We start from the raw sequence: 25,930 nt of genomic DNA, 5'->3' as shown, positions 1-25,930 counted from the left end.
TTTCTCAAGAAGGTTTTTTGGTTTTATGGGCTGTCACCTATATAACAAGATAAACAGGTTGATCAACATATATCCGCTTACTAAATATGAGTGTAAAAAAGCTACAGTCAAATGGCTTAAAATCTAGACTACGAGGGGACTGAGAAGTTGTTAGTAGTCCTCAGCTAATACCTAACACTAACACGTTATGTATACGAGTACATAGGTACACTATCACCCAGGCTCATATATGCTTCACTAAGACATATATACACTAAGTCATAAATTCACTAACACATACATACATTAACACTTACATACACTAAACCATACATGCACCATCACATACACCCACTTAAATGTGAGTATATTTGTAATATTTGTAATAGTTTCTCGATCAAATTGATGTTCCTACTTAAATTCCATTCGGTCCGGATGCGGAGGGACTGGCAATCTGTAATACAGGTATCCTAGTACAGTCGCCAGTCTCTCACACAGATTTTGCCTGTTAATGCTGAAATTTGTATTTTGTCTGTATTTTTTTTTTGTGTGAGAGAAAACAAATAAATATTTTATTATTATTATTATTATTATTATTATTATTATTATTCCTCTTTTCTTCCAAATGTTGTGTCATGGCAGCTTTAGCTATGCTGACTTGCCTTTTTATCTCGGGGACAGTTTAATTGATAATTTCAGGCAATTAGTCAGTGGTATAATTAAAAATGTGTCTCAGAAGCCTACGATTTGCGATATTAAAAGATTAAAAAAATTAAATTTATGATAAGTTATATAAATTAACAATTTTTTTTACTTATTTCGTATAGCTTAGTAGATATTCCACATATAAAAATCAATTATATATATTTTCTAACATTTATATTAAATGGCAAAGCTACTACCATAGGTACTTAGTTATTAGGGATATTTTGTCTTTAACCTATGGCTATGGGCACGGAGGAGAATTTTTTCTGTGCCTATTTAATTGATAATATCAGTGAAATGTAGACAAAAGCTATAAAATGGGACATCAAGGAAAAGTAGCGTAGATAGGATATTTTTCTGAAAGAAGACTTTATTATATTATTATATATTTTGAAAAGTAAGTATAACTGCATTCAATGATTATCTAAAAATTACTTGTTTCGTCTGGGAATCGAACTGACTTAAATGTGAAAAAAAAAAACCCTTATTTTTTTATGCCAATCAAGAGAATGGACATAAGATAATTATTCTTCTTAAGTACATTTTAATGAAATTAAAAACACATGAAACTGCCGAAGTCAATTAAGTATTTTTTTGGAAATTACATTTTGAGCCTGTCTTACGCAAATCGCCAATCTTTTAATAAGTCCGATAAAGTGAAGTGTTTTGTTTTTGAAGTGTTTGAATTGTTTATTTAAACAATTCAGAAAACAAAACAGTGATTGTTGATTCTTAAATAAAAATTCGCTATGAAAATACAAAATTAAACTAGATAGATAGTAAGATTTTAATGCAAACGTGAAAAAAAAATCTTGAGTATAATATTACGAATATAAAGAATTGATGGCTTCTTCAGTAAATATTTCGAAAAAAATATTCGACTCGTGACAATTATAAAACGTTCTCTATAAGTTGATGATACTTTGATAAAATAGTAATAATACCCACGCTTGGTAAAAGGTAGAAGAGCGTATTACTTTCTCCATTGCTTGGGTGATTCATATCTTACTGGGTCATATTATACGCAACGATAAATGCTTACAATAACTATTGCGTCGATTACTAGTTTTTGAAAAGGAAAGTGATTTAAAACGCACTGAGGTTCAATTTTATTGAATACTGCTCCCGCGAACTTCTGATTTTTTTATTTAGCCTACCTTTTTAGTACATAATAACATATGGAAGATTTTGCTATGCTACCCTATAGAGCACTGTGTCCCAACGTTTTTTGTGCCATGTCCCACATAAAATTCTTATGCTCCCTCTGTGTAACATACATAACATACATATTAAAAAACATAAAGTTCACTTAAGAAATTTAAATGTTAAATTTTAGGAAGAAATTAGTAGTGTTAACGATACACAGTAAGTAAATTTTCATAAAATGAAAAACTGAAATTCAAATTCTTATTATTTTGATTTAGTGATGCTTTTAGCTACTTCCCAAGTCTCCACGTGTGTACTATCCAGCCGATTTCGATTGCCCCCCTTAACAATCAAATTGCCCCCCTGTGGAACGTGGGAACGTTGGGAAACACTGCTATAGAGACTGTTTGCTTTTTCGTAGTAAATGTATAAGTACAAATTTTCCATAAAAACCTTCAGAGTTCAAGGAAAAAAAAACTTGAATTGGTCCAATGTCTTCGAGTTTTACGGTTAGCAACATATTTTGCGATTCATTTTTTGTTATATAGATAAAACAGTTTAATTTAAGAGTCGAGCCTTAATCTGATACGTGCTTTATTAATATTTTCTATTCTTACTCAGTAAAAAACAAAAATAACAAGTATTTTTGTAACAAATACATTTTTTAATTTAGTTAAATAAAAACTTGGTGATTATTATGAATGGCAGAGAACTAATACCTAGGAATTCTCGTCCTTTGTACCTACGCTTGATTTTAGTGGTGAACTGTAAATAATGAACAAATTACACAACTCAAAAAAAAAAACAACAACAATTAATAATAAATAAAAATATAATCGCTTAGTTCCTTCTCTATCTTCCTTTAAATCTCTACTGTACAAACATTACCTGTCCACATCGAATCCCTAACTTTCGTACTAACTGATGTGAAACTGATCTAAAAGTATCGTAATTCATGTGCACTTCTTTTTCATGTGTCCTTTTTAGTTTAGTTTTTTGTTCCTGTTTTAATTCTGTCTAAATAACTATATGTATTATGTATGCAGTTCTTGCGTACCTTATCTATTTTGGCTGCATGGAAGAGATCGCTCGCTATAAGGCCGCCAGTTGCCCTCCTTTTCATTTAATTATGTCAATTGTATTATATTTCTGTATGCAACGAAGTTAATAAATAAATAATTTTACAAATAAAACAAATAATTCATATAAATGTTAATGCTCAAAATTCGGATCTGGAATAGTATTGCTATTTTTTTAAACTATTAAATTAAATTTGACGGCTCATTAGTCTAGTGGTTAGTACCCCTGACTGCGAATCCATGGGTCCCGGGTTCGATCCCCGGCTGAGACAAACATCGATGTGATGAGCATTTGGTGTTGTGCTTAGGTCTTGGGTGTTTAAATATGTATTTATATGTCTATCTATCTACAATATGTATGTAAATCCGTTGCCTAGTACCCATAACACAAGCTTCACCAGCTTAGCATGGGACTAGGTCATTTGGTGTGAATTGTCCAATCATAAAAAAAAATATATTATATTGTTACTTGATAATAAAAGCTTGTGTTTTTTCATAAATTAATATTATTACAGCGGTCACGGCGGCTGTCACGATGCCCGGAGGAGGGAGTGGACCTCCAGGGACGCCATCAGCTAAACCCAAAGTGAGTAGTTTTATCTATAGGTCAATCTTGGGCACTGTCCAATATGTCAAATTTCACACAGAAAAATGGTTTGACTTCTATTGAAACTTAAGTTTGATTGACGTTCTAGAACACGGGTCTAACATTTTTGTATATTTGTAAGAAATAAATTCGAAAACTTTATTTTTTTTAAGTTAAATACATCTTTTGGCGCGTTAGAGAAAAATGATATTTTTTTACGATGCGCGCGCACACCGTCCCAAAAAACCGACACCCTAAAGTTAGCTATAGTCAACATTTTAGTTTTTTCTACAAACGTAGAATAAATTTTTTGTAAAGTTATCTTGTTACGCCAAAGAAGTATAAGTTCTAACGCGTCTACGTACACGCACGATTTATTACCTTTAGAATGTGTTATCCCTGGACAGGCAAATTGCAAAATGTCAAAGAAATCATTGATTTTAGAAGAAGCTTAAATATTAATGATATTTTAATTTCAAAAAGATATTAACATAATTAAGGACTTACATATGATAACTTAAACATTACAGTATTTAAACAAAACTTATAAACCAATAAATCTTGTTTAGTCATAGTTTTCCGACAACGTCTTGCCAGACTGTCAGATTGGCTTCCTGTCTCATCAAAAAAATGTTATAATGACCTAATTCTAAGAACAAAGACTATTCAATACATATTTCTGGTGTATAGTATTAATACTAATTGATGTTCGGACCTTAAAATGGTGGTGGTCGCGCATGGACAAGACTCGAAAACTCTTTAAATAGAGACGGCAGAACAAACTGCCTGGCCGATAGACAGTCGACATCCCAAAGCATGTAGGCTGCAAAAGCCTCAATGCCTGTCGAGTTGGAGATGAGAGAACCACGTCCATTGATGAAGAAGATAGCTCATGATAATATCTTTACATTTTTTTTTGTTTTTCTAGGAAAAGCGGACCAAAGTTGTCGTAGCTCTGTACCCTTTCAAGGCAATTGAAAGTGGAGATCTCTCTTTGGAAAAGGTAATAAAGCTAGTTAAGTTCGGTGGCGTTTGTAGTATGGATATGTTCAAATAAAGTACTACCGAAACTACTAAAGTACCACTGAAGTATTTCCGAACCAATTCGACTTAGGGTCCTTCAAGAAAAGAGCGTACCAATTCTTAAAAGGCCGGCAACGCACTCGCGATCCTCCTGGCATTGAGAGTGTCCATGGGCGGCGGTATCTTATCATCAGTTGAGCCTCCTGCCCCCTGTTCTATAAAAAAAAAACACTTTGTTTGAAGCTGGGTAACAACTGGCTTTAATTGTTTGAAACATGAGCTTATAACTAAAGTGGTAGTGGGTTTGCGACGATGGATTAACAAAAAACGAACTTAACTTATTATGTTATTGGACATTATCGGAAACGAGAATGTTAAATTACAATTTATGAGTGTGGTAAACACTAAAGGGCTCATATTGGCTTCAAGTGTGGTGTAATTGGTGTAATTTGACGACTCATTGGTCTAGTGGCTAGTACCCCTGACTGCGAATCCATGGGTCCCGGGTTCGATCCCCGGCTGAGACGAACATCGATGTGATGAGCATTTGGTGTTGTGCTTAGGTCTTGGGTGTTTATATGTATTTATATGTCTATCTATCTATAATATGTATGTATATCCGTTGCCTAGTACCCATAACACAAGCTTCACCAGCTTAGCATGGGACTAGGTCAATTGGTGTGAATTGTCTTTAAAAAAAAAAAATGGTTGCTCCTCACAAAAATTGTGTAAAACAAAAAACTTGGCGATTAAATGAGTGGCGGAGAGTTTATTGCCAGTTCTTCTCTTCCGTTCTACGCCCTTGATTTGAGAACTGGCAGTAAATGTGAAATTAGAAAAATTTAATATGTATTTCTTTTTTGACGTTCATAAGTGTACATTGTGTTTCCTATATGAATGAATGATTTTGATTTGATATGAGTATGGCCGAAATTCACGCAGGTAAAACCACAAAGCCTAGTGGTTTAAACGTGCGACTCTCATCACTGGAGTCGTAACTTCGATCCCCGTCTGTGCACCTATTGACTTTCTATGTGCGCATTTAAAACTCGTTAGTACGGTGAACGAAAACATCGTGAGGAAACCGGCATGCCTTAGCCTACTTGCCTATTAAAAATGATCACAGAACAGATACAGATATCTGAGGCCATGACCTAAAAAGTTATTGGTAAAACCGCAGTTAATGTCAAATAATGTTTCAGGGTGCAGAATATGAAGTGATAGACGATTCGCAAGAGCATTGGTGGAAAGTGAAAGATGAAAATGGGTGAGATAATCGAAATAAATTGTAACATAGTTTTTTGTTGATATTTTGGTTACTTAATTACTAATAAAAGTATTATTTTAGTCTCAATGTATACAATCTATGTTATAAATATATTTATATATAATTATATATAATTCTACTGTACGAGTGTATGTCACTGAACTCTTAAACGGCTAGACCGATTTGAATGAATTTTTTGTATGCGTTTGTGTGGCGCCCTGGACGGTTTAGATAAACTAAGCGCATATGGCGCTTCAGTCGGTATCTAGGTTATTTATCTATACAGCAAATAAACAGCTGGTATATATTATATCTTCTGTGCATGTGTTCGTAATTATACTCCTAAACGTCTGTATAGACTTTGATGAAGTTTTTGTGTGTTCAAGTGAAGTCGAGAATGATTAACTTCGAGCTGATTCGTCTATGTTTATCTCTATTGAGGTTGGTGTTTTAATTTCCCGTCTGGGATTCGAACCCGAGACTTGATAGATCAATGAGTTCCTACAGTAATTCCTATCGCTATTGAATTATATTTATAATTTTCAGGTCCGTTGGATATATTCCAAGTAATTATGTTAAGGAAAAGGAAACGATAGGATTGCAAAAATACGAGTAAGTATTTTTTTAATTAATACTCAGAGTCGATCATTACCACAGACATACTGTTTTTTTTAAGTATTTCCTTTTCACAACGGGACAAATTACTAAAATTATTATGTGGTGGGGGGGGTGATGTTATAAATTGCAGTAAATCTGGCTTACGTAATAACGGCCCCTTTGCAATGGGCGGCGGTATCACTTAACTTCAGATGAGCCTCTTGCCCGTTTGCCCTCTTGCCCCCTGTTCTATTAAAAAAAAAAAAACTAGATAAGGGGTTTGATAAATTGTTTACGATCTAAGTCCGGAGGATTTTAATGACACCAGAATTTTATATCCACTTTTCAGATGGTACGTTGGTGAAATGTCACGACAGCGAGCTGAATCTCTCCTCAAGCAAGAAGATAAGGAAGGATGTTTTGTTGTACGCAACTCTTCTACCAAGGGAATGTACACGCTTTCACTGTATACCAAAGTGTAAGTATTACATAGAGAGCAGAGTGGTTTCACCAACTTTTATCTTAGGGGTTCCTGTTATCAATGGATTGCGTGCCAAATTAAACGAGTGCGACTCTCTTCCTTGAGGTTGTAGGTTGTAGGTTCGATCCCTTGCTGTGCACCAATGGACTTTCTTTCTATGTGCACATTTAACATTCGCTCGAACGGTGAAGGAAAACATCGTGAGGAAACCGGCTTGCCTTAGACCCAAAAAGTCGACAGCGTCGGACTCAGGAGGCTGATCACCGACTTGCCGGTTAGATTAACGAATAATCATGAAACAGATACAGAAATCTGAGGCCCAGACCTAAAAAGGTTGTAGCGACACAGTGACTTAAAAAAAATCTAGAATCGACATTTAACTACCGAAAATATTCCTCACGTCAAGCAGTAAGCTTTCTGACTTGCTATGAACGAGCCATCAAATAGGTGCCATATAGGCCGGCTGCTTAAACTTGAATTATCAATTGCAGCACTCACCCCCAAACCAAACATTACCACATAAAGCACAACGGACGGGGCGAATTCTACCTCTCGGATAAGCATTGCTGTCCGACAATTCCGGACCTGATCAACTACCACAGGCATAATAGTGGCGGACTCTGCTCGCGACTCAAGGCCACGCCCTGCGATCGCCCTGCCCCGCCCACGGCTGGACTATCGCACGGTAAGACCTTTATTGTGATACTAGCTGGTGCCTGCGACTTCGTCTGCCCAGGATTAAAATAATATTTGGGGCCATTAATAAAATACGTCACACTAAAATCAGCTTTTTTTGACCCCTCACCCCCTATTGTAACGCTGTGTCACACGTTCTGTGACCCCCCTAGAAATATTTCGTCACAAAAACTAAGGACCCCCCCCTGCTGAGTATGATAAATTCTAAATGATAGTACACATATATACACACCTACTGAAAATTAAAAATATTTATTAAGTTGTAATAAAATTGAAATAAATTAATAAATATCTTTTATAACGAACATATAAATAATAAATAATATGTCTATTATTCAGAAGTCCATAATAATAAACGTCGAACGTCATGTTGCCGTATACCCCCCGTTCCCCCTTGTCACATCTTGTCACACTCAGCCAGACCCCTCCCCTCCCCTTCTATGCGAACGTATTTTATGAAAGCCCCTTTGTCCAAATGATGTATGTCGCGTTAAAGACTATTATATAATTTAAATACCAGAAGTGATAAAAGTATCTATTTTCATTTAGGAATCAATTTATTATTACCAAATGTGCATTTGAAATAAACTATCAATTTTTATTGTAGTTATGGTTAACTATTTTGGCTATAATGGCTAAGGGAGCGTTCAAGTATTACGTAGCGAAGATTGGGGGGGGGGTTCCTTTTGTTAAACGTTACGATGCGGGGCGGGGATTGTATTACGCGTTATTGTAAATATTATTTTCGACTTTCCAGTACTTTACACCACATAATGGTAACTTTTAGGTATAAAGAGTCACTGGGTGGTCACGAAACGTTTTACTATTGGGTACAGAAAAAGTTACGGCGCGTTACATGGGGGTGGGAGGGTCAATGATCTCCAAAAATTGCGTTACGTGATACTTGAACGCTCCCTAAATGGAATAAAATGACGATTTAATCTTTATTTCATCTAATCTTTATGCATAATCAATAATTTTCAAAATGCAAAACGCTTTATACTTGCGGCATAGTTTCTTTAGGGTAATGCGGCATAGTCTTTTTTTTTGGAGTATAAATATAAATATTGGTTGTTTGTAAAGTAGGTTTACGATCGAGATGTTTACGTGATAACGTCTTATTGGTGATATAAGTTTTTGGGAAGTAAGGAATTAATGAAGATAACAATTTTTTCAAATTTTAAATTACATCTATCGTTTTATTCACACTTTTGATGATAAATTTCGGGTGTAAAATGACAAGTTTACTTATTCGACTATGATATACATTTTTCTTCATACATTCACGGAATGACTGGCAGCGCTCGGGATGAGACGGGAGATCGGTCCGTCTCTCTCTCTCGTTATACCTGCGATCGCGCTCGTGAGGTTTTGGTGTGACACAAGTTTCTGAACATGTCACTCGACTAAAACGATTTTAAAGACGTTATCACGTCAAAAAAAAAACGGGGAAACGGACAGGAGGCTCGCCTAATGTTAAGTGATATCCCATATGCCCATGGACACCTTCAATCACCAGAGGGCTCGCGAGTGCGTTGCCGGTTTTTTTGTTATATAATTGTTACATATTCGATGTTATTTATACCAGAGCTTTTAAAAATATGTATGAATATTTATTTTTCAGATAAGTGGGAGATAGATCCGTCGGAATTAGTATTATTAGAAGAATTAGGGGCTGGTCAATTCGGCGTTGTACGTCGCGGTAAGTGGCGAGGAAGAATTGACACTGCTGTCAAGATGATGAAGGAGGGGACGATGTCTGAAGACGACTTCATTGATGAGGCCAAGGTTATGACGTAAGTCCTTGTCTGATTGCACAGAAATGATAGAGACGGCTATACGGACAATTTAGTTTGAACCAGTTTTAACTGGAGGTCTCTTGGTTCATAATTCTTGAGATTTTATTTGATATTATTGAGTAATATTGTAATATTATATTACGTTAGTTAACAATTCCTTACCATGGTCTTTACATATGAAATTTGAGTCTTAAATGAAGTTTTAAAAAATCATTTTTACTAGAACAATGAACCTAAAACTAAAGTGTGCATGCGTACAAAGTACACATTAAGATTTACTGAGATTTCAATAAATTATTTTGCATAAAATATAAAATGCTAATATTTCATAAATTCTCTTTACGAAATTTTAATTTTAAAAATAGAATTTCTATAAGGTAATTCGCCCTTCTCACTCTCTCTCAATCGGTCTCAATCGCTCTCTCCCTTTTTTTCGCAAAAACGCTACACATCTTCGTGACAGTTTGTAAAAAATTTATAAATTTTAAGAGAAATTATGAAATATTAGTAGTTTAGTTTTTATGCAAAATCATTTATTGAAATCTCCAATGACGAATGGTAAATTAAAATGCCGCGTGTTTTAATTATCGAAGAAATACATATAAAAAAAATTATATGTATATACTATATATGTATTAATTATCGACAATTAATATTTTAATGACAATTAAATTCATTAAATTCCTAACATATCTTCCTTTTTCCCTCCCTCTAAGTATCGGAAATCTAAAGTTTTAGATTTGTATAAATATGAACAAGACTTAAATTAGTTTGCCAAAGAAGTTTCAGTTCTCACATGTGCACGCACGCACTTTTTTTTTAAATTACTTATTTAAAATTGTTGGACAGTGCCCACGCACTATTACCAAGGATGTCTCTTAGCCTAAGGGTTAAGGTAATACGCCATTACCAAGTCTTTTACTTCCAGCAAACTCCAGCATCAGAACTTAGTACAGCTATACGGCGTGTGTTCAAAGCACAGACCGATATACATAGTAACTGAATATATGCGACATGGGTCATTGTTCAACTACCTGCGACGCACGTCTCCAGACCAGCTCGGCCCTGCTGTTCTGCTCGATATGTGTATACAGGTAAACTATTTATTTATCAATAGGATAACATGACATCACAACTACAAGATTTTTAAAAACAACATTCGAATAATAATAGAATTTATGTTACACTTAATGTAAGAGAATTATAATAAATATTTATTTATTTTTTCAAATGTAAACTGAACTTTATTGACTATAATGACTCCTTTTCCAGTCTTTGATTATTTAATTGTAATTAATTATTTGCATGCAATCAAAAACTATTTTTAATAATGCCAAAGAAGAATAACTTCTTACGCGCGTACGTAAGTACACGCACCCTTTTTTTCCTTCACCGTACAATTGAGTGTTGAAAAGACAGCCAGAGTTGAGAGATACACGCTACTACTCAGACTGCACTGCTTTTTTTTTATTTAAAAAATTAATGAGTAGCGCTACAACCTTTTTAGGTCTGGACCTCAGATTTCTGTACCTGTTTTATGATAATTTGTAAATCTAATAGGCACGTAAGTGATCAGCCTCCGGTGTCTGACATTGGTCGACTTTTTGGGTCTAAGGCAAGCCGGTTTCCTCACGATGTTTTCCTTCACCGTTCGAGTGAATGTTAAATGCGCACATAGAAAGTCCATTGCTGCACAACCGGGTATCGAACCTACGACCTCAGGGATGAGAGTCGCACGCTGAGGCCACTAGGCCAACATTATTTTTTTATTTATTAAAGTTCACCACATCATACGTAGTACTAAATCTACGGTATATGTTACAAACTCTTATCTCAAATGTATGACAATTTAGTTAAACATAAACGTGTAATGTTTAAAATATATACAATAAATACATATATGTATAAAATAAAGGTACAATAAGAGTACCAGATATAGAGTTTATTGCCAGTTCTTCTCTTCCATTTTACGCCCTTCATTAAGGGATACACGATTATTGGTTACATTACCATTAAATATTTTATAATATTATAAAATAATTATTTTTTCAGGTGTGCAAAGGTATGTCGTACTTAGAGAGGCATAACTACATTCATCGGGATTTGGCCGCGAGGAATTGTTTGGTTGGAGATGAAAATGTTGTCAAAGTAAGTCTACTGGAAGGTGAGAATGGAAAATGAGAAGATATCGTGGGTTGGTTTTAATATAATCAATCAGAATCAAATGGAATACGACATTATTTTGTTTTCCATTCTCACCACACAATGTAATACTTCATATTAATTAGTCAACATTTGACAACCATACCAAAGTAGTTCATGTACATAAAAAAAGTGGTCCCTTTTTTATGCCCAGTTATATACAGGATGTCCCAAAAGGAAGTTCATATTTAGTTGATTTATTAAAAAAAATAAGTCGTGTAGCAAAAAAGGGTTTATTCATTATTAAAATACAAATTTTGGAAATTTATTTCTTAAAAATAATACTGTCAAAATGTAGACCCTCGCGTTCGCGGAACTCATTTAATAAAATTACTTACGACGGCTCGTTAGGTGGACTCAATGGCTGCCATTTCGTGACTGATATTTTCTTTTAATTGCGCCAGAGAAGTCGGCTTATTGGCGTAGACTTTAGATTTAAGATAACCCCATAAAAAATCCATAGGGGTTAAATCAGGACTGCGTGGAGGCCAATTTATGTAACCTCTCCTGGAGATCAATTTGCCTGAGAAAATTTCACGAACTCGTGGCAGAGACGTATTGGACGTGTGTGACGTTGCTCCGTCCTGCTGGAACCATGTTCTTTGGTTATAGCCAGGAAAGTCTTGTAGTTTAGGCACCAAGAAGTCTAACATTTTCACATAACGCTAAATAAATGAATGTAAACTTTCTTTTGAGACACAAACCCCATATGAATTTTACTTTATTTTTAATTTTAACTGGCAGACCGGCCAAGCGTTGCTGCGGCTAAGGTTTTTGTTATATTACATAGTAGTAAACTATTCAAGAGAAACGGTAGGAGAACACCAATCCACCATGCTTTTTTGGTGGTTATGCCATTAAATTGTAGCTTATGTGAAACGTTGGTACTTTCAAAACAGTGCCATTTGTTAGAATTGTGACTATCAAATAATAAACAAATAATTTGCAATAAAATAATATTGCGGGTATAAATTGAGATGTGAGCTATCCTATCTTTTAAGTTAGATCAAACTACATATGGTGTGCAAATTTGATTGATATCGGTTCGGTAGTTTAGGAGTCCATAGCGGAAAAATAACGTGACACGTAATTTATATATATTAAGATTATTTAAGTATATTTTTAAATACAAAAAATAATAGTTGTAGTTTACGTCCTTTACTTATTATATATTATTATGTAAGTGAGTCTTTACCTCTTTATGAGTTGTTATAACCATCTTTGTCTTTGAGGTTTTCAGTTTACGTACTACTTTGCTATATATAGTAATTTCTTTATAGGTAGCAGATTTTGGCCTGGCTCGGTATGTCCTTGACGACCAGTACACGAGTTCTGGCGGTACCAAGTTCCCAATAAAATGGGCGCCGCCCGAAGTCCTCAACTATACGAGATTCTCCTCTAAATCCGATGTTTGGGCGTTTGGTATGTAACGTTGTATTTAATTTTGCATCAAAAGTGCTATCGTCTATGTACCACAAATAATGGTTCGGTGGCTGTCGATACACAAATTATACTAAAATAATAAGTCCTGAGTACACTCCTCGTTACGATGTATCCTTACCAAGAAGAAAGGCACGCAATTATCAGTAAAGTAAGAAATTATTTAATCATATAGTTATATAATGTACACTTATGACTCGTCAGTAAAGAAATACATATTAATGCTTCTAATTTTACATTTAGTGCCAGTTCGTAGAACAGAAGAGAAGAACTGGAAATAAACTCTCCAGCACTCTTTTTTATCGCCATTTTTTTACACAACGTTTGTAAGGAGCTGCAACCATTACACCTTGTTCCACATGACATATTAAGTAATTAATAATAATAACATAAATTAAAAAATAAACCAAGGACTTATCTATCAGCAGGAGGCATGATGAAATAGGAGCACGCACTTACAGTCGCTAGGATTTAGAGAAATAGTTTTAGTTTGGGAACGAAGAGAGGCTAGACTGATACTGATACCTTGCCTCACAATAGTTCACAAAAATCGCACAATACACTCACTATAAAGTTATAAATTAACTATTAACAAATAATGCGTCTAACATAACCCGAGAAAAATTAAGCAGTCACTAACCAAAAAATGTGACGATCGGCCGAGTAGAAATATTTTGGATGGACATCAAATTTTATTAAATTAAAATTATGTATTTCGTACAGTCTAGGTTAGAAGTTTACTATTTATTGAAGGGAAACTTATTTAGGCGCATGAGGGTAAATTTTTTACGGAACGTCACGAACATGTGCAGCGTTTTTGTCAAAGAAGAGGGAGAAAGCGATTGAGACTTGAATACCAATGGTGTTTTTAACATATATATCAGTATCATTATTATTTTATTAAGTAACTAAATTACATTTTTTTTGATGGTTTTGTAATTTTATTAGGGTATTTTAGAAAATGTGGACACAAGTTAGCAATTATGATAATAATGAATTTGTTATATTGTTTGGTAATTTATGGTTGTATTTCTAAATACATAACAACAACTTATTTTAGTTATGGTATTTTATTAGCCTTAGTATCATTCCTTAATATAGAAAGACTGGCAAAATGTGTGTGATTTGGGCAGCTTAATTACTCAATAATTAATTTACAAAGAAGTTTCACTTCTTAATATGTGTACTTTGTACGCACGACTTTTTTAAGAAAACACTTTACGAGTATTCAAAAGGACAAATGAAATGGACGGGAACACACACCATGCGAGGATCTGACTATAAACAAAACTGTAACGAAATGGGTCCCAAAAACGAAATGGGTCCCAAAAACGAGATGGGAACTCGGTCAAAAGAGGGGCGTGAAACTTATCTTAACAAATCTTACGACAGTTTTTACATCTAGGTTTTCATTAGGTTCTTAATTGCAGGAGTACTGATGTGGGAAGTCTTCACGTGCGGCAAAGTGCCGTATGGACGGATGAAGAACTCGGAAGTGGTAGAAATGGTTCAGAGGGGGCAAGTGCTGGAGAAGCCCAAGGGATGTTTGAATGAGATATATAATGTGAGTTTCAGTACTATTACGCAACAAAATAGGTTTTTGATTAAATATGAATTCATTTTTATAATTGACGGCTCATTGGTCTGGTAGTTAGTACCCCTGAATGCGAATCCATGGGTCCCGGGTTCGATCCCCGGCTGAGACAAACATCGATGTGATGAGCATTTGGTGTTGTGCTTAGGTCTTGGGTGTTTAAATATGTATTTATATGTCTATCTATAATATGTATGTATATCCGTTGCCTAGTACCCGTAACACAAGCTTCACCAGCTAAGCATGGGACTAGGTCAATTGGTGTTAATAGTCGGACCCAATCTTCGAGCTGGTGACTTACATCGTCATAGTCGTAGAATAGTGACGGATCTGACAAATAGTAAACTTTCAGGGCAGCTATTTCAAAATAATATAATCATGTTAGTTTTTGTCATAACTATTTTAATTCATATTCTGTTATTATGAAAATTGGCAGACAAGCCAACAAAACAAATTTTATTTTGAAACAAAATAAAAATAATAACATTAAATTACACAATTTTATAGGATAATCACATGTTTCTATCAAATCCGTCACTTTACCGACTAATTAATTTGAAATTTAAAACACATGTTATTTTTATTTTTTAATGTAGCCGTAATATTTAGTCAATGTAACATCCAAATATGATAAAAAATGGATTTTGTTTTTTTTTAATCCGACATTGTTCTACGATCACGACGACATATACAATTTATATTATATTTGTCAGTCTACAGTCATTTAATTAATAAAGAGAGTAGAAATAAAAAAAAAAACAATATTTACTAGAAACTTTACTTTTGCAACCCGAAGATTCCCACAGTACTATAGATAGGGGCAGTCCAACCTGATTATTGCTTGTATTCACGTGTACTTGATGAACAGGTAATGCGAGCATGTTGGCGACACGCGCCCGACGAACGGCCTTCGTTCCGCGTGCTCAAAGAAGAATTGGCTCAAATCGCTCACACCGTACTCGCTGATTGACTGCGTCTCTTGCTCTGTTTGCTGCGTCCCACTCCGCCAGTATCGCCTGGCAACCCTGGTATTTCCAACCTCGGTATACCCGGTAATCCGGGTATCAGTAATCCCGCTATAAGTCTCGGTATACCCGGTAATCCGGGTATCAGTAATCCCGCTATAAGTCTCGGTATACCCGGTATTTCCAGCAATCCGGGTGTAGCGAGTAATCCGGTTCTCTCCAGCGACCTAAGTGCCAATTTCCTCATTCCCAGTATAGGAAGTCCTATAATTCCAGCAACGCCCGTCAGTCCCTCGACCCAACACGCGCTTACATTACCACGCGCTCGCAGAGTACACGCATCGCCTACGTAAGAATTACTATTACGCAGTCAAATTAACCTTTAGCTAATAAACGTTTAGTTTGAAGTTAAAATCTGACGGCAAAAATATTTTGAAAGCGCCCAAAGATGCTCGATTTTAATAGATGCGAATTTATAAACAATGTTATCAAATGTCATTTAAAATTTTGACAATTTACTTTTGGAGTACAGTATTATATGAAGCTTCGCACGCTCGACGTGTAATCGGATCTCGTTATCAATTTATTTCTTCAAATTTTACTATAGTCGAGTGTGTTGATAATTGAATCTCAGTTATGTGAAATACGTGGTTTTCACATTTGTATGAAAATTCTAAATCTTTTATGTGAACAACCAAGTTTTTATAAAAATAATTGTTAAACTCATTGGATTTTATCAATAAATCAATGAATTATCAATTGATTGATGTTTAATCCGAAAATGTTGAAAAGGATGTTCCTCTAATACGTCTCTAAGGGAGCGTTCAAGTATTACGTAACGAATTTTGGGAGGGGTGGGGGGGGGGGGCCTTTTGTAAAACGTTACGATGCGCGGCGTTATTGAATTACGCGTTATTGTTAATATTATTTTCGACTGTCCAGTACTTTACACCACATAATGGTAACTTTTAGGTATAAAGAGTCATTGGGTGGTCACGAAACGTTTTACTATTGGGTACAGAAAAACGTTACGGCGTGTTACATGGGGGGGGGGTCCAATAATCTCCAAAAATTGCTTAACGTAATACTTGAACGCTCCCTAAGTGACTCGGGAACGAGATTTAGTGCAAACTCTAACTCCTGTATGCAAGAGTCACACTTAGCGCCCTGTCTCGTTAATATCACCCTTAGGTATACAGAGTTGATACTTAGGTTTGAGTATCTGTGTGTCATAAACAGTATTCGGCACATGTATTACGTAACGCAATTTATAAAGATTTTAGAAGCTCCCCCCCCCATGTAACGCACCATAACGTTTTTCTGTTTAACCCCCCCGCCCCTCCCTTAACGTTACGTAACATTTAAGTGACCATTAAAGACACAAGATTCCCCGAAACATAAACTTAGGAAAGCAAAAATAGAAGTAACGTACAATACAATAAAGGGATTCCCCGTACATAAACGAAAAGGGTTGCCAATTAATCCCCCAGTTCTTTTAATAAAATAAAAAACGTTACGTAACGTTGTTTAAATAACCCCCCTCCCGCCCATGTAACGCGCTGTAACGTTTCAAAAGACTCCCCCCTCCCCCCAAATTGCGTTACGTAATACTTGAACGCTCCCTAGTCTAAACTCTGAGTCTACCCTTTGATCTAATTTAAAAGCCACACCCGATTTTGTACAGTATATAAAGGACTTATGTATATATTATATTTTACGCGTAAATTTCGGTAACCACATACTGTTTTCTCTAATACTGGCCGTCCACTGCCGCTTTGCAAACTTGATTTCAAAGTATAAATACTCATAGATGTAGCTTCTAGTCGCCATTTCTTAGCGTTTTCATTCACTTAATAATAAATCAGCTCAAATAATGTACATTAACCATATCATTAAATTAACTGTATATAGTTAGTGTTGTATATTAATTGTGTTTGGAATAATTTGTTTATAACATTCCTTTATTGTTACGAAAAATGCAAGTACAAATTCGCTACTAGTAAAGAAAAGGGTTCTTAAAAAATGTTGGAATAAACCTGATAAAACAGATGGTTTTGCTTCTGACAGACTTACAAAAACCTAAAAATATCAATTCGAAATTTTGAAGTCTGTTTGACCGTCTTTTCTGGAGAGTAAGAGTAATAATTAACTAGAAAAACCACCCCTTTCAACAAATCTTAATTACTATATTTACTAAATAGCATCAGTAGCCGCTCATAATGAAAGACTCTAAGTTGTAGTGAAACAGAAACTAGTAGTGAATTACAGAGGACTTAGCACGAACGTGTTGATAGTTTCGTCAACGTATACGCGACCATAATGTATATTTAAAAGCGGGAAACCTTTAAATTTTTATACCGAACCATTGCATCCGTTTAGTTCCATAGACTTAGTACATACTAAGTTTAGTTCCAATTACCATAGAGCGCTACCTATTCCATAGACATTTCTATTATGATAGTTCGTGCTAAGACCTTTGGACATAGCGTACACATCGTACTGATTAATTATGACGTCATTTTTAAGGACCTAGTCATATTTTAGATGAATTAAGTATTCGGTATTACGTTTTGGATGGGATCTCACGTACTCTTCAAATGAGAATAGAAACGTCAAGTACAATGTCAATAGTCAATTGTCACAAGATTTAAAAAAAACTTGGCATTGCATAATGGTTTTGTCAGGCATAACTAAAGTTTGTTTATCGATCCTATTCTTATCTGAATAGTTATAATTGATTTTCAGTGAAAGTACATATTAAGAAAAATGGTCAATTTTATTAATAATGATCGGCTGAAATATGAGAAAAAATTGTAACCGTAAAAATGATTTTGTGATGATTGAAACGGTAAACTATAACGCGGGTATATGTGAGGTGAGAGTAATGGACCGCTGCTGTTGATTTCTAAATTTATTGTTATATTAATCGAGAGGCGCTGCAACCTTAAATGGGTGTTCGATTGTATTCGTTTCCGTGACAATTTTAGTTTCATAGACAAGTAGGTGACACCCTTGTGTCTGACATATGTCGTTGGTTTTAGGATTTGAGACATGCTTTTTACGAAGTTTTAGCGAAGTATGCCCAGAACCTGTGATCTCAGGGATGAGAGTGGCTGACGCCACTAGGTCAACTTTTTTGCAATTTAATAATACATATGTATATTTATATTGGCCAGTCAGTATGTGCAAATAGCGGATTTTTACTTTTTATACATTTCGATATTGTATACTTCTAGTATACGAACAGAAAACTACGAGTTATGACAAGTATTTTTACACGATACGATATCAATTTTTGACAGTTCAATGCATAAATTCTCCATACAATTTGTATACTTGCCTTCATTGCTATTCGATATATTTTTGTACTTCGAAATGCCAAAAAAACCTTGAATGTGAAACAAAAATATTATTATTGAATAAACAGCAACGGTCCTTATACGTTCTCGGCCTAATAAAACGTGAATCAAATATAGATTTATTACCATGGCAACGAAGTTTTCTCCATGTACAAATAACGGTAACCATGGTAACGCGTTTGATCTACGTTTTATAAAAGGGCTTATGATTTGTTTATAATTATACTCTTCGACTGATTATGTTTTATATTACTAGTCTGATTTGAGTTGGAATTTACGGCGACAATTGACTCACTATATGAGAAAATTTTGAGAGAGAGGCCTCGCGGTCAAAGGACTGTATTCCGAATACATATTAGGTTTATGCTTTTTGTAAAATTTACTAGTACAATACCATTTAAGTGCTATGTTGTATAACAATAGTGTTTGCTTTGTACAGCGGTTTATTTGTATACCTATTTTGTAAAATTTAAATAAAATATATAATTATGCATTGTTTCATTTTTACGATTTAATTTAAGCAATGAACAATAGCGGGATGGCGCCATTGATAAGCAGATATCTTTAATGTCGTTAAATCTAAGGAAAGTTCAAGATTGCGAAGTTTTGCTATAACTTGTTTCGCTTTTTTACGACATAAGTAATTGAGTGTAAATTTGGGATCCAAATCTTGAAATATTTAATAGGTATCGGTAGATATCATCGTTTGTAGTATTTATACATATATATATATTATATGATATTTTTTTGTTGGCGCGGCTATAAATAAATAAAAGTAAATATGTTTAATGAAAGTCAGCTATAAAATTTTTTATCATAGGATTGATTAGGTACATAACATCAGCAAGCCTTACTTCTGCTCTCAGTCTTCTGAAAGAGTATGAATCGAGTCTTACAATCCTTTCAATAAACGATGGTAGGGTGATATCATTAATGTTTTATCACTTATTTGTATCTCCACAGGCAAAACAATTTGACGAAGACAAATTCTTTCTTCTATCCGCAGAGTCTTAAACTCTAATCGTTCTAATCAACAAGCATTAAGCATACCTTGGTTATTAAAAAGGATATATGAAGAAAAAAACACACTTCATGATTATTAATAATATATTTTAAATGGAATGTTACTAAATTGTCACATATTTTTTGGTATTACAATGAATTCAAATTTGACAGTTTTTCGATATTATAAAAATGTAGAGAGCGCGAATTAATTTATAACTCCAAATTTATCTACTATTCGCGAGCTGGCACTTTACTCAAATAATTCTCTTTTATTTCGTGTTTTTTACACTTTACATGAAGTTCTAGACTAGTCTTTTATAACATTAGTAAAAACCAGTCAGAAAATGGCCGACATATATCCCATAAATTATAAATTTTTGGTGTAAAGATATATCATGAAATACATAAACAAGCTAAAAATATGGCAAGATTAGCACAAATTATTACTTACAACAAAGATACTATGATAGATATTAACAACTTATGAACAATATTACTTCAATGTATCTATTATATATTTATAACGGTGGTAGTTAGGGCAACATTGCGAGCCTTACTTAGCACTAAGTATTACTCAATCAAAAACATATAAGATAAATTATTTAAATCTCTGACTGAATTCTAGAATAATACGTGAATGTATTATATAAAAACACCAAGCATTACCTTAAAACATTATTTTAAATAATATAACAGGAATTGCTTAATAGACATTGATGACACATTACGACAAACATTATAGTAACCGGGTCTTCTTTTATTAACGGTTAGTTATTGGTAATCAATTGTATGAGCCGAAATGTACACTGTACAGCCTTGCTTCTTTTATAAGCAAGAACTTTCTTCAGGATTTGAATAAGCACTTAATTTAATAGAAAAATCCTTTTGTTGTACGTGAGTAGTTAATAAATTGTTGAAATTAAATATCTATATCAAAATTAAGAACAGTAAAGTTTGGTCCTTCGAGACGGACACAAAATAAACAATAGCCAAACGACTATGCTATTAAAGTATCAATTTTTTTAATGAGGTTCAATGCACTATCTTAGAAAGGGAGGTAGTGTATAATTTTTTTTAATAAGTTTTTACCTTTTAGTAATATCGTCAAATTTAATACTTAGGTCAATTTGTTTGTGTGCATACTCTGAATATACTAAAAATAAATCTTGTTCATCAGTACTGATTTGCAAATTTGGAGGAATTAATTTTTCCTAGACATGATAGCAAATTTGAGTATCAACTTCAAATTTATTACATTAAACTTTATAAGATTTATATTATTATTATTTAGCTAAGACAAATAAGATATTCAAAAAAGGTTTTGACCTGTAGCACATCATGAGATCGATAAAAACGACATTGACAATAATAATAAACGTTAGACCACAGATGAATGACTAGTTATTAGATTACAGTTATTTACAATGTTATCTCATGTTATCAGGTGTTACATATCGGTGGGCAAGATATCCGGTATCAGGTACTGACATAAATCCATTTCAGAATTTACAAATGTTACTTTACTCGCTGTGTTTTCATCTAGCCTGTAATTAAAAATAATGTTTTAGTTCGCGTGTAAACAATCAGTAATTTAAACAATAAATTTATTTGAAGTTATACTTCTTTAGGCGCGTTATGAAAAATTTATGAGAGTGAAATTTTACGATGCGCGCGCACCGTGACACAAAATTAACAGAATGAAGTTGCCCACGGAATATATAGCCCATTCGAATAATAATAGAATTTATGTTACACTTAATGTAAGAGAATAATAATAAATATTTATTTATTTAATTTTTCAAATGTAAACAGAACTTTATTGACTATAATGACTGCTTTTCCAGTCTTTGATTATTTAATTGTAATTAATTATTTGCATGCAATCAAAACTATTTTTAATAATGCCAAAGAAGTATAACTTCTTACGCGCGTACATAAGTACACGCACCCTTTTTTATTTTATTTTTAGGAGGTAGTAGGATAAGTTAAAGTTTGAATTAACAAATATAAATACTTTATAAAACTATAATGTTTGTGGTACCCGTATGGTCATAAGATTTCACATACACATCCATACATACCATCCTTTAATAACTGCCCAGCAGCCAGAGAAGAATGTTGGTGCATTAATTATAAGACAAACACCGAGTCGTTCCGGATAGTGTCTACTCAGCAGCCAAATAAGATTCTTCAGCACTTGGTAGTCCATACACGAAAGTGTAAAATTATTCAAATCAAACACTATACATAGATTATCTACAACTTCTTCAAAACACTTCTTGCTGGCATCTTCCTGAAATTAAGGATTAACTTTTGCAATTACTAAGAACAAGAACATAAATGATATTTACACAAAACATCCAGAATTTCTCAATGGGACATTTCTGCAATCCCGTTATAATCTTTTAAAATTAATGGATGCTGTTTTATACATGGACTTCTGTAAAAATGGGATGGTTATGTTTCACAGCATGAACATGTGCATGGACCAAAAGAAATTACATCATTATATAAATATTGGAATTGTGTTAATATAAATTTGTAAAAAATTATTCAAATTTTTGATTTCTTTGTTGTATTGTTTTTGTGTATTAACTTTGATAGGCTTGTGTTACTTCTTCAAAATGCTCTTTAGTAATTAAATCAAGTATTTAAAAGAAATTGATCAGGCTACCTAATCTGATAATAGGAAGTATTTGAACTATGCAGCATAAAATTTACCGTAAGCCTTGAATAGCCAACTCGGAAGTCTTATTTCTATTTCTTCTAACTTCAAATAATTTGTTTCATAAAAATCAAACCTATGTTATATATAGATACATATTTCGCATTATATTTGTGTTAAGACAATGCAAGTATCTGATTTTATGCAGTTATTATATTAATTAATATATCAGATTTAGCAACAAAGATATGATCACAATAAATCTTGAAATACAATTTGTTTACTTTACAAGCATACTGAAAGTCACAAATAGCTAATTAGTATTTTATTCTTATCGCTTCACTATTACTATCAACCTTTCCAAAATTATTTAAGTTTATAGAATTTTTAAACCACCACAATTTTGTTTACTATCATTACTATACTATAATAAATATATAAAACTTACTAAACAATGTACAATAAATTTTGTCAAGTCATCAATATCTCTGTCGCTAGAACTGTGGTTCTTAGCTGGTATATAGATAATTGGTCTTCCCACCATATCTCTGTGTCTAAGTACTCTTGCTTTATTGCTATATTTTTCAATAATTTCTTTATTTTCATGGAGCTCTGTAACACCATATTCTGTTCTCCATTTGTTGGTTTTTAATATTGCCTGTAAATCAATCCAATATATTAATTTACATAAAGCGACATAAAAATGATTTAGCATTTTGCTTCGTTTCACTTTCGATTATATGTATACAAAACAATCTATAAACTTAATAATAATGAATAGTTATTCATTATTATTGTTTTACTAATTTAGTTTATCAAATTGTTTGATTTTTTTTAAAAGTATTATTTACCTGAAAGGCACTATCAACTGTTTTAAACGCCCTTAAGTATCGTTTTAAAGAATAATCATTGTGATATTGCGCTGGATCAGCATCAGCAATTAGTTTCATTCTTTCTTTAAGCTGTTTGAAATCTTCTGCGTTCACTGGTTTTTGTTCTTCAGCCATTGCTACTATATAAGTTTATCTACGTAATACAATAAATATTTTACAGACGTATGTTGAAATAAAGATACTATTAGATGAATTTGTTTTTCATTTAATTCTAATCACTTATCAGCATTCAGCGGGCACTTATCAATTACAGTGTTACCGCCTCCAAAAAAAAATATCCCTAAAATTAAAGTCAAAACCCCTTAAATGTTTTCTGATTTAAATAAAAAGGAACAAATTGAGCCAGAGTAGTACTAAAATATAAAAACACAAACTTTTGGGTACTGAAGAAAGTAACAATAATTATTCATATAATTAATTGTATAAAAATACTATAAATTTCACATATACAAGTATGTAAGAATATCAGTAATGACAGTAGATTCTTTGGAGACTTGAAATAAATAAATAGACTCCACATTTATGTTCCGCTTCTTACTTCATTACTCCTGAAATTCGGGAAGATTCCATAGTCGAGAACCCTTTTATTAACGTGACAATTGACAATGATATAGGGATGTGACATTCTGCATAAAAAATCGATTATTTTTTTAGCATGAAAAATCGATTAATAAATAATAGATTTTTTTATTAATCGATTTTTCCTAATTTTTGAATTAATTTCAAAATAAACACCCTAAATATTTTATATTTCATGGTTTTTTAAATTAAAATTAAACAATAGAAATTATTAATACAAATTAACGTTTAAGAATAATAAAAATCGAAATTAACTTAATCTCGTTTTGATAGATTTTAGGTGAAATTTGATAAATGCTGAGTGTATGCCTTTTCAGTAGCACATTGTAGAATTTTGTTGTATTTTTAATGTATGTATGAATTTGTATGTAATCTTGTGTCTAAATTTATTTTACTTTTAAATTATAGTGTTCCATTCAAACTTGCGTTTTTGTAAAATTAACTGGTTTTATCATCCTTTCGATATTTTACAAAAAAACATCAATGCATCGAGTATATCAATACATCTTCAAAGAATCGGATTCAACGTATCGCATTGTAAACATCGTTGTATATCGAATATCCCTAATAGTTCGAGGTCCGGGTTATAAAAGACCAGACATAATGTCAGGAGGTGGCAGATAAAAAATCGACTATGATTGATTTTCAATTATAAAAATAATCGATTATTAATCGATTTTTTTAAATATAAAAATCGCGTAAAAAATCAACTTTTACTTTTAAAAAAATCGATTTTAATCGATTTTTTAAATAATCGATTATTTTTTCACATCCCTACAATTATATATTACTTGATGCTTCAGATTTTATTAAATTAAGTATTATATAAATTAAATACTTTTAGGAGCAACAATAAAAGTTTTGGAATCTCTTTTAATTATGCAATTAACATTGATTTAAATGTGTTTTGTGATAGTAGTTAGATAAAATACTAGCTGACTCGGGAAACTTCGTACCGCCTAACAGGCAATAAATGTCCTGTTACAGCTATTAGAACTGGACTTAATGTATGATTTTATGAAAGTAATTAATACAAAACAAATAATATTAGGTTCCCTACTTTATTAAAAAATTAACAGAAAAAGAAATAAGCGCCTGAATGTACGCAGCCATATTTCACAATCAATATATATATACATATATAGGTATATGTCAAGCCTTTTACATAACTTGTATAATTCACATTTTTTTAATTTAAAATGTATATAGAATATTGTAATATATTGTCAATTCGAAACCTTTATTAAAATACGTTGTTTAATTTGAGGGCATAGTTTACCGTATCGTCGCGATAAGCATTAAATATTTGACCGTTACGAACCCTATTAATATTTTAAAGTTGAACAAAAAGCAACACTGCATAACAATAGTCGTGATATCATAGGTTTATGCGAGGTCATCTTAGAAGAAAATATTATCGGAGACGAACAATATATTATTCTCTTTTAATTAAAATTTAAGACTAATAACTAATAAGTAATTTAAGTCTTAAAGCTAATGTTTAACATAAGAATGTGTCTAAACATATCTAGTTTGATTGACGTTCTAGAATACGGGGCCTACTGTTAATATCTTGTGTCGTATATGAGTTTGAATTTTTATGGAATAAAAGAAAAATGCTTTATAACACGTTATAAAAAAGGATGTATAGTTAAAATATATGTCCACTAGCCCCCACATTAGGCTTTTCTATGTTGTGGGAAGCTAGTCTCTTCCATTTGACATATTAATTATTTTAGTTACTTGACGAAATAAATTCTATATAACACTTACAATATTATTATAAAATTACTGTTGCACAAGAAGAATACTTTTGGTTTCAACATATGACAGATTGAGAAGATTGTTAATTGTTGGAGAATGTATAAAG

The 25,930-nt window shown here is 33.0% G+C and overlaps 2 protein-coding genes across 8 annotated transcripts in view; one reads left to right on the top strand and one right to left on the bottom strand.

Annotated features, from left to right (window-relative positions):
* The window catches only part of LOC125061267 (tyrosine-protein kinase Btk29A), a 29,234-nt gene extending 12,996 nt beyond the window's left edge, over positions 1-16,238 (top strand). For 5 of the 6 annotated variants that reach the window (XM_047666617.1, XM_047666616.1, XM_047666618.1 and 2 more), the window contains 12 exons: positions 3,425-3,495; positions 4,424-4,498; positions 5,721-5,785; positions 6,332-6,397; positions 6,732-6,860; positions 7,355-7,548; positions 9,184-9,355; positions 10,287-10,452; positions 11,411-11,506; positions 12,841-12,982; positions 14,431-14,564; positions 15,463-16,238. In XM_047666617.1, the coding sequence (XP_047522573.1) occupies positions 3,425-3,495; positions 4,424-4,498; positions 5,721-5,785; positions 6,332-6,397; positions 6,732-6,860; positions 7,355-7,548; positions 9,184-9,355; positions 10,287-10,452; positions 11,411-11,506; positions 12,841-12,982; positions 14,431-14,564; positions 15,463-15,564 (1,412 nt within the window). In that variant the 3' untranslated portion in view covers positions 15,565-16,238. The remainder of the gene's footprint in view (positions 1-3,424; positions 3,496-4,423; positions 4,499-5,720; positions 5,786-6,331; positions 6,398-6,731; positions 6,861-7,354; positions 7,549-9,183; positions 9,356-10,286; positions 10,453-11,410; positions 11,507-12,840; positions 12,983-14,430; positions 14,565-15,462) is intronic. The other variant, XR_007119016.1, reaches the window with a different exon arrangement.
* A 4,752-nt stretch (positions 16,239-20,990) lies between these two features.
* LOC125061280 (CRAL-TRIO domain-containing protein C3H8.02) lies at positions 20,991-23,734 on the bottom strand. 2 transcript variants are annotated; one of them, XM_047666640.1, is made up of 4 exons: positions 23,440-23,734; positions 23,037-23,246; positions 21,991-22,216; positions 20,991-21,467 (listed from the first exon to the last, which is right to left on the bottom strand). In XM_047666640.1, the coding sequence occupies exons 1-4, from the start codon at positions 23,593-23,595 to the stop codon at positions 21,463-21,465; spliced, it is 597 nt and encodes a 198-aa protein (XP_047522596.1). In that variant the 5' UTR covers positions 23,596-23,734; the 3' UTR covers positions 20,991-21,462. The 2 variants fall into 2 exon arrangements, with proteins under 2 accessions (XP_047522596.1, XP_047522594.1); XM_047666638.1 differs by having other exon boundaries at positions 20,992-21,467; positions 22,005-22,216.
* Between the last annotated feature and the right edge of the window lie 2,196 nt (positions 23,735-25,930).

Source organism: Pieris napi, chromosome 23 (assembly GCF_905475465.1).
Source record: "Pieris napi chromosome 23, ilPieNapi1.2, whole genome shotgun sequence".
Classification (NCBI taxonomy): Eukaryota; Metazoa; Arthropoda; class Insecta; order Lepidoptera; family Pieridae; genus Pieris; species Pieris napi.
The sequence above is the reverse complement of the archived record's forward strand: the minus strand, read 5'-3'. Positions and strand labels throughout refer to the sequence as shown.

Coding starts and splice junctions, on each gene's coding strand:
- LOC125061280 (XM_047666638.1), bottom strand. CDS start 23,595: ATGGCTGAAGAACAAAAACCAGTGAACGCAGAAGATTTCAAACAGCTT. Junction 23,247..23,439: donor CAGTTGATAGTGCCTTTCAG/GTAAATAATACT, acceptor ATTGATTTACAG/GCAATATTAAAAACCAACAA. Junction 21,468..22,004: donor TGGGCAGTTATTAAAGGATG/GTATGTATGGAT, acceptor TTTTAATTACAG/GCTAGATGAAAACACAGCGA.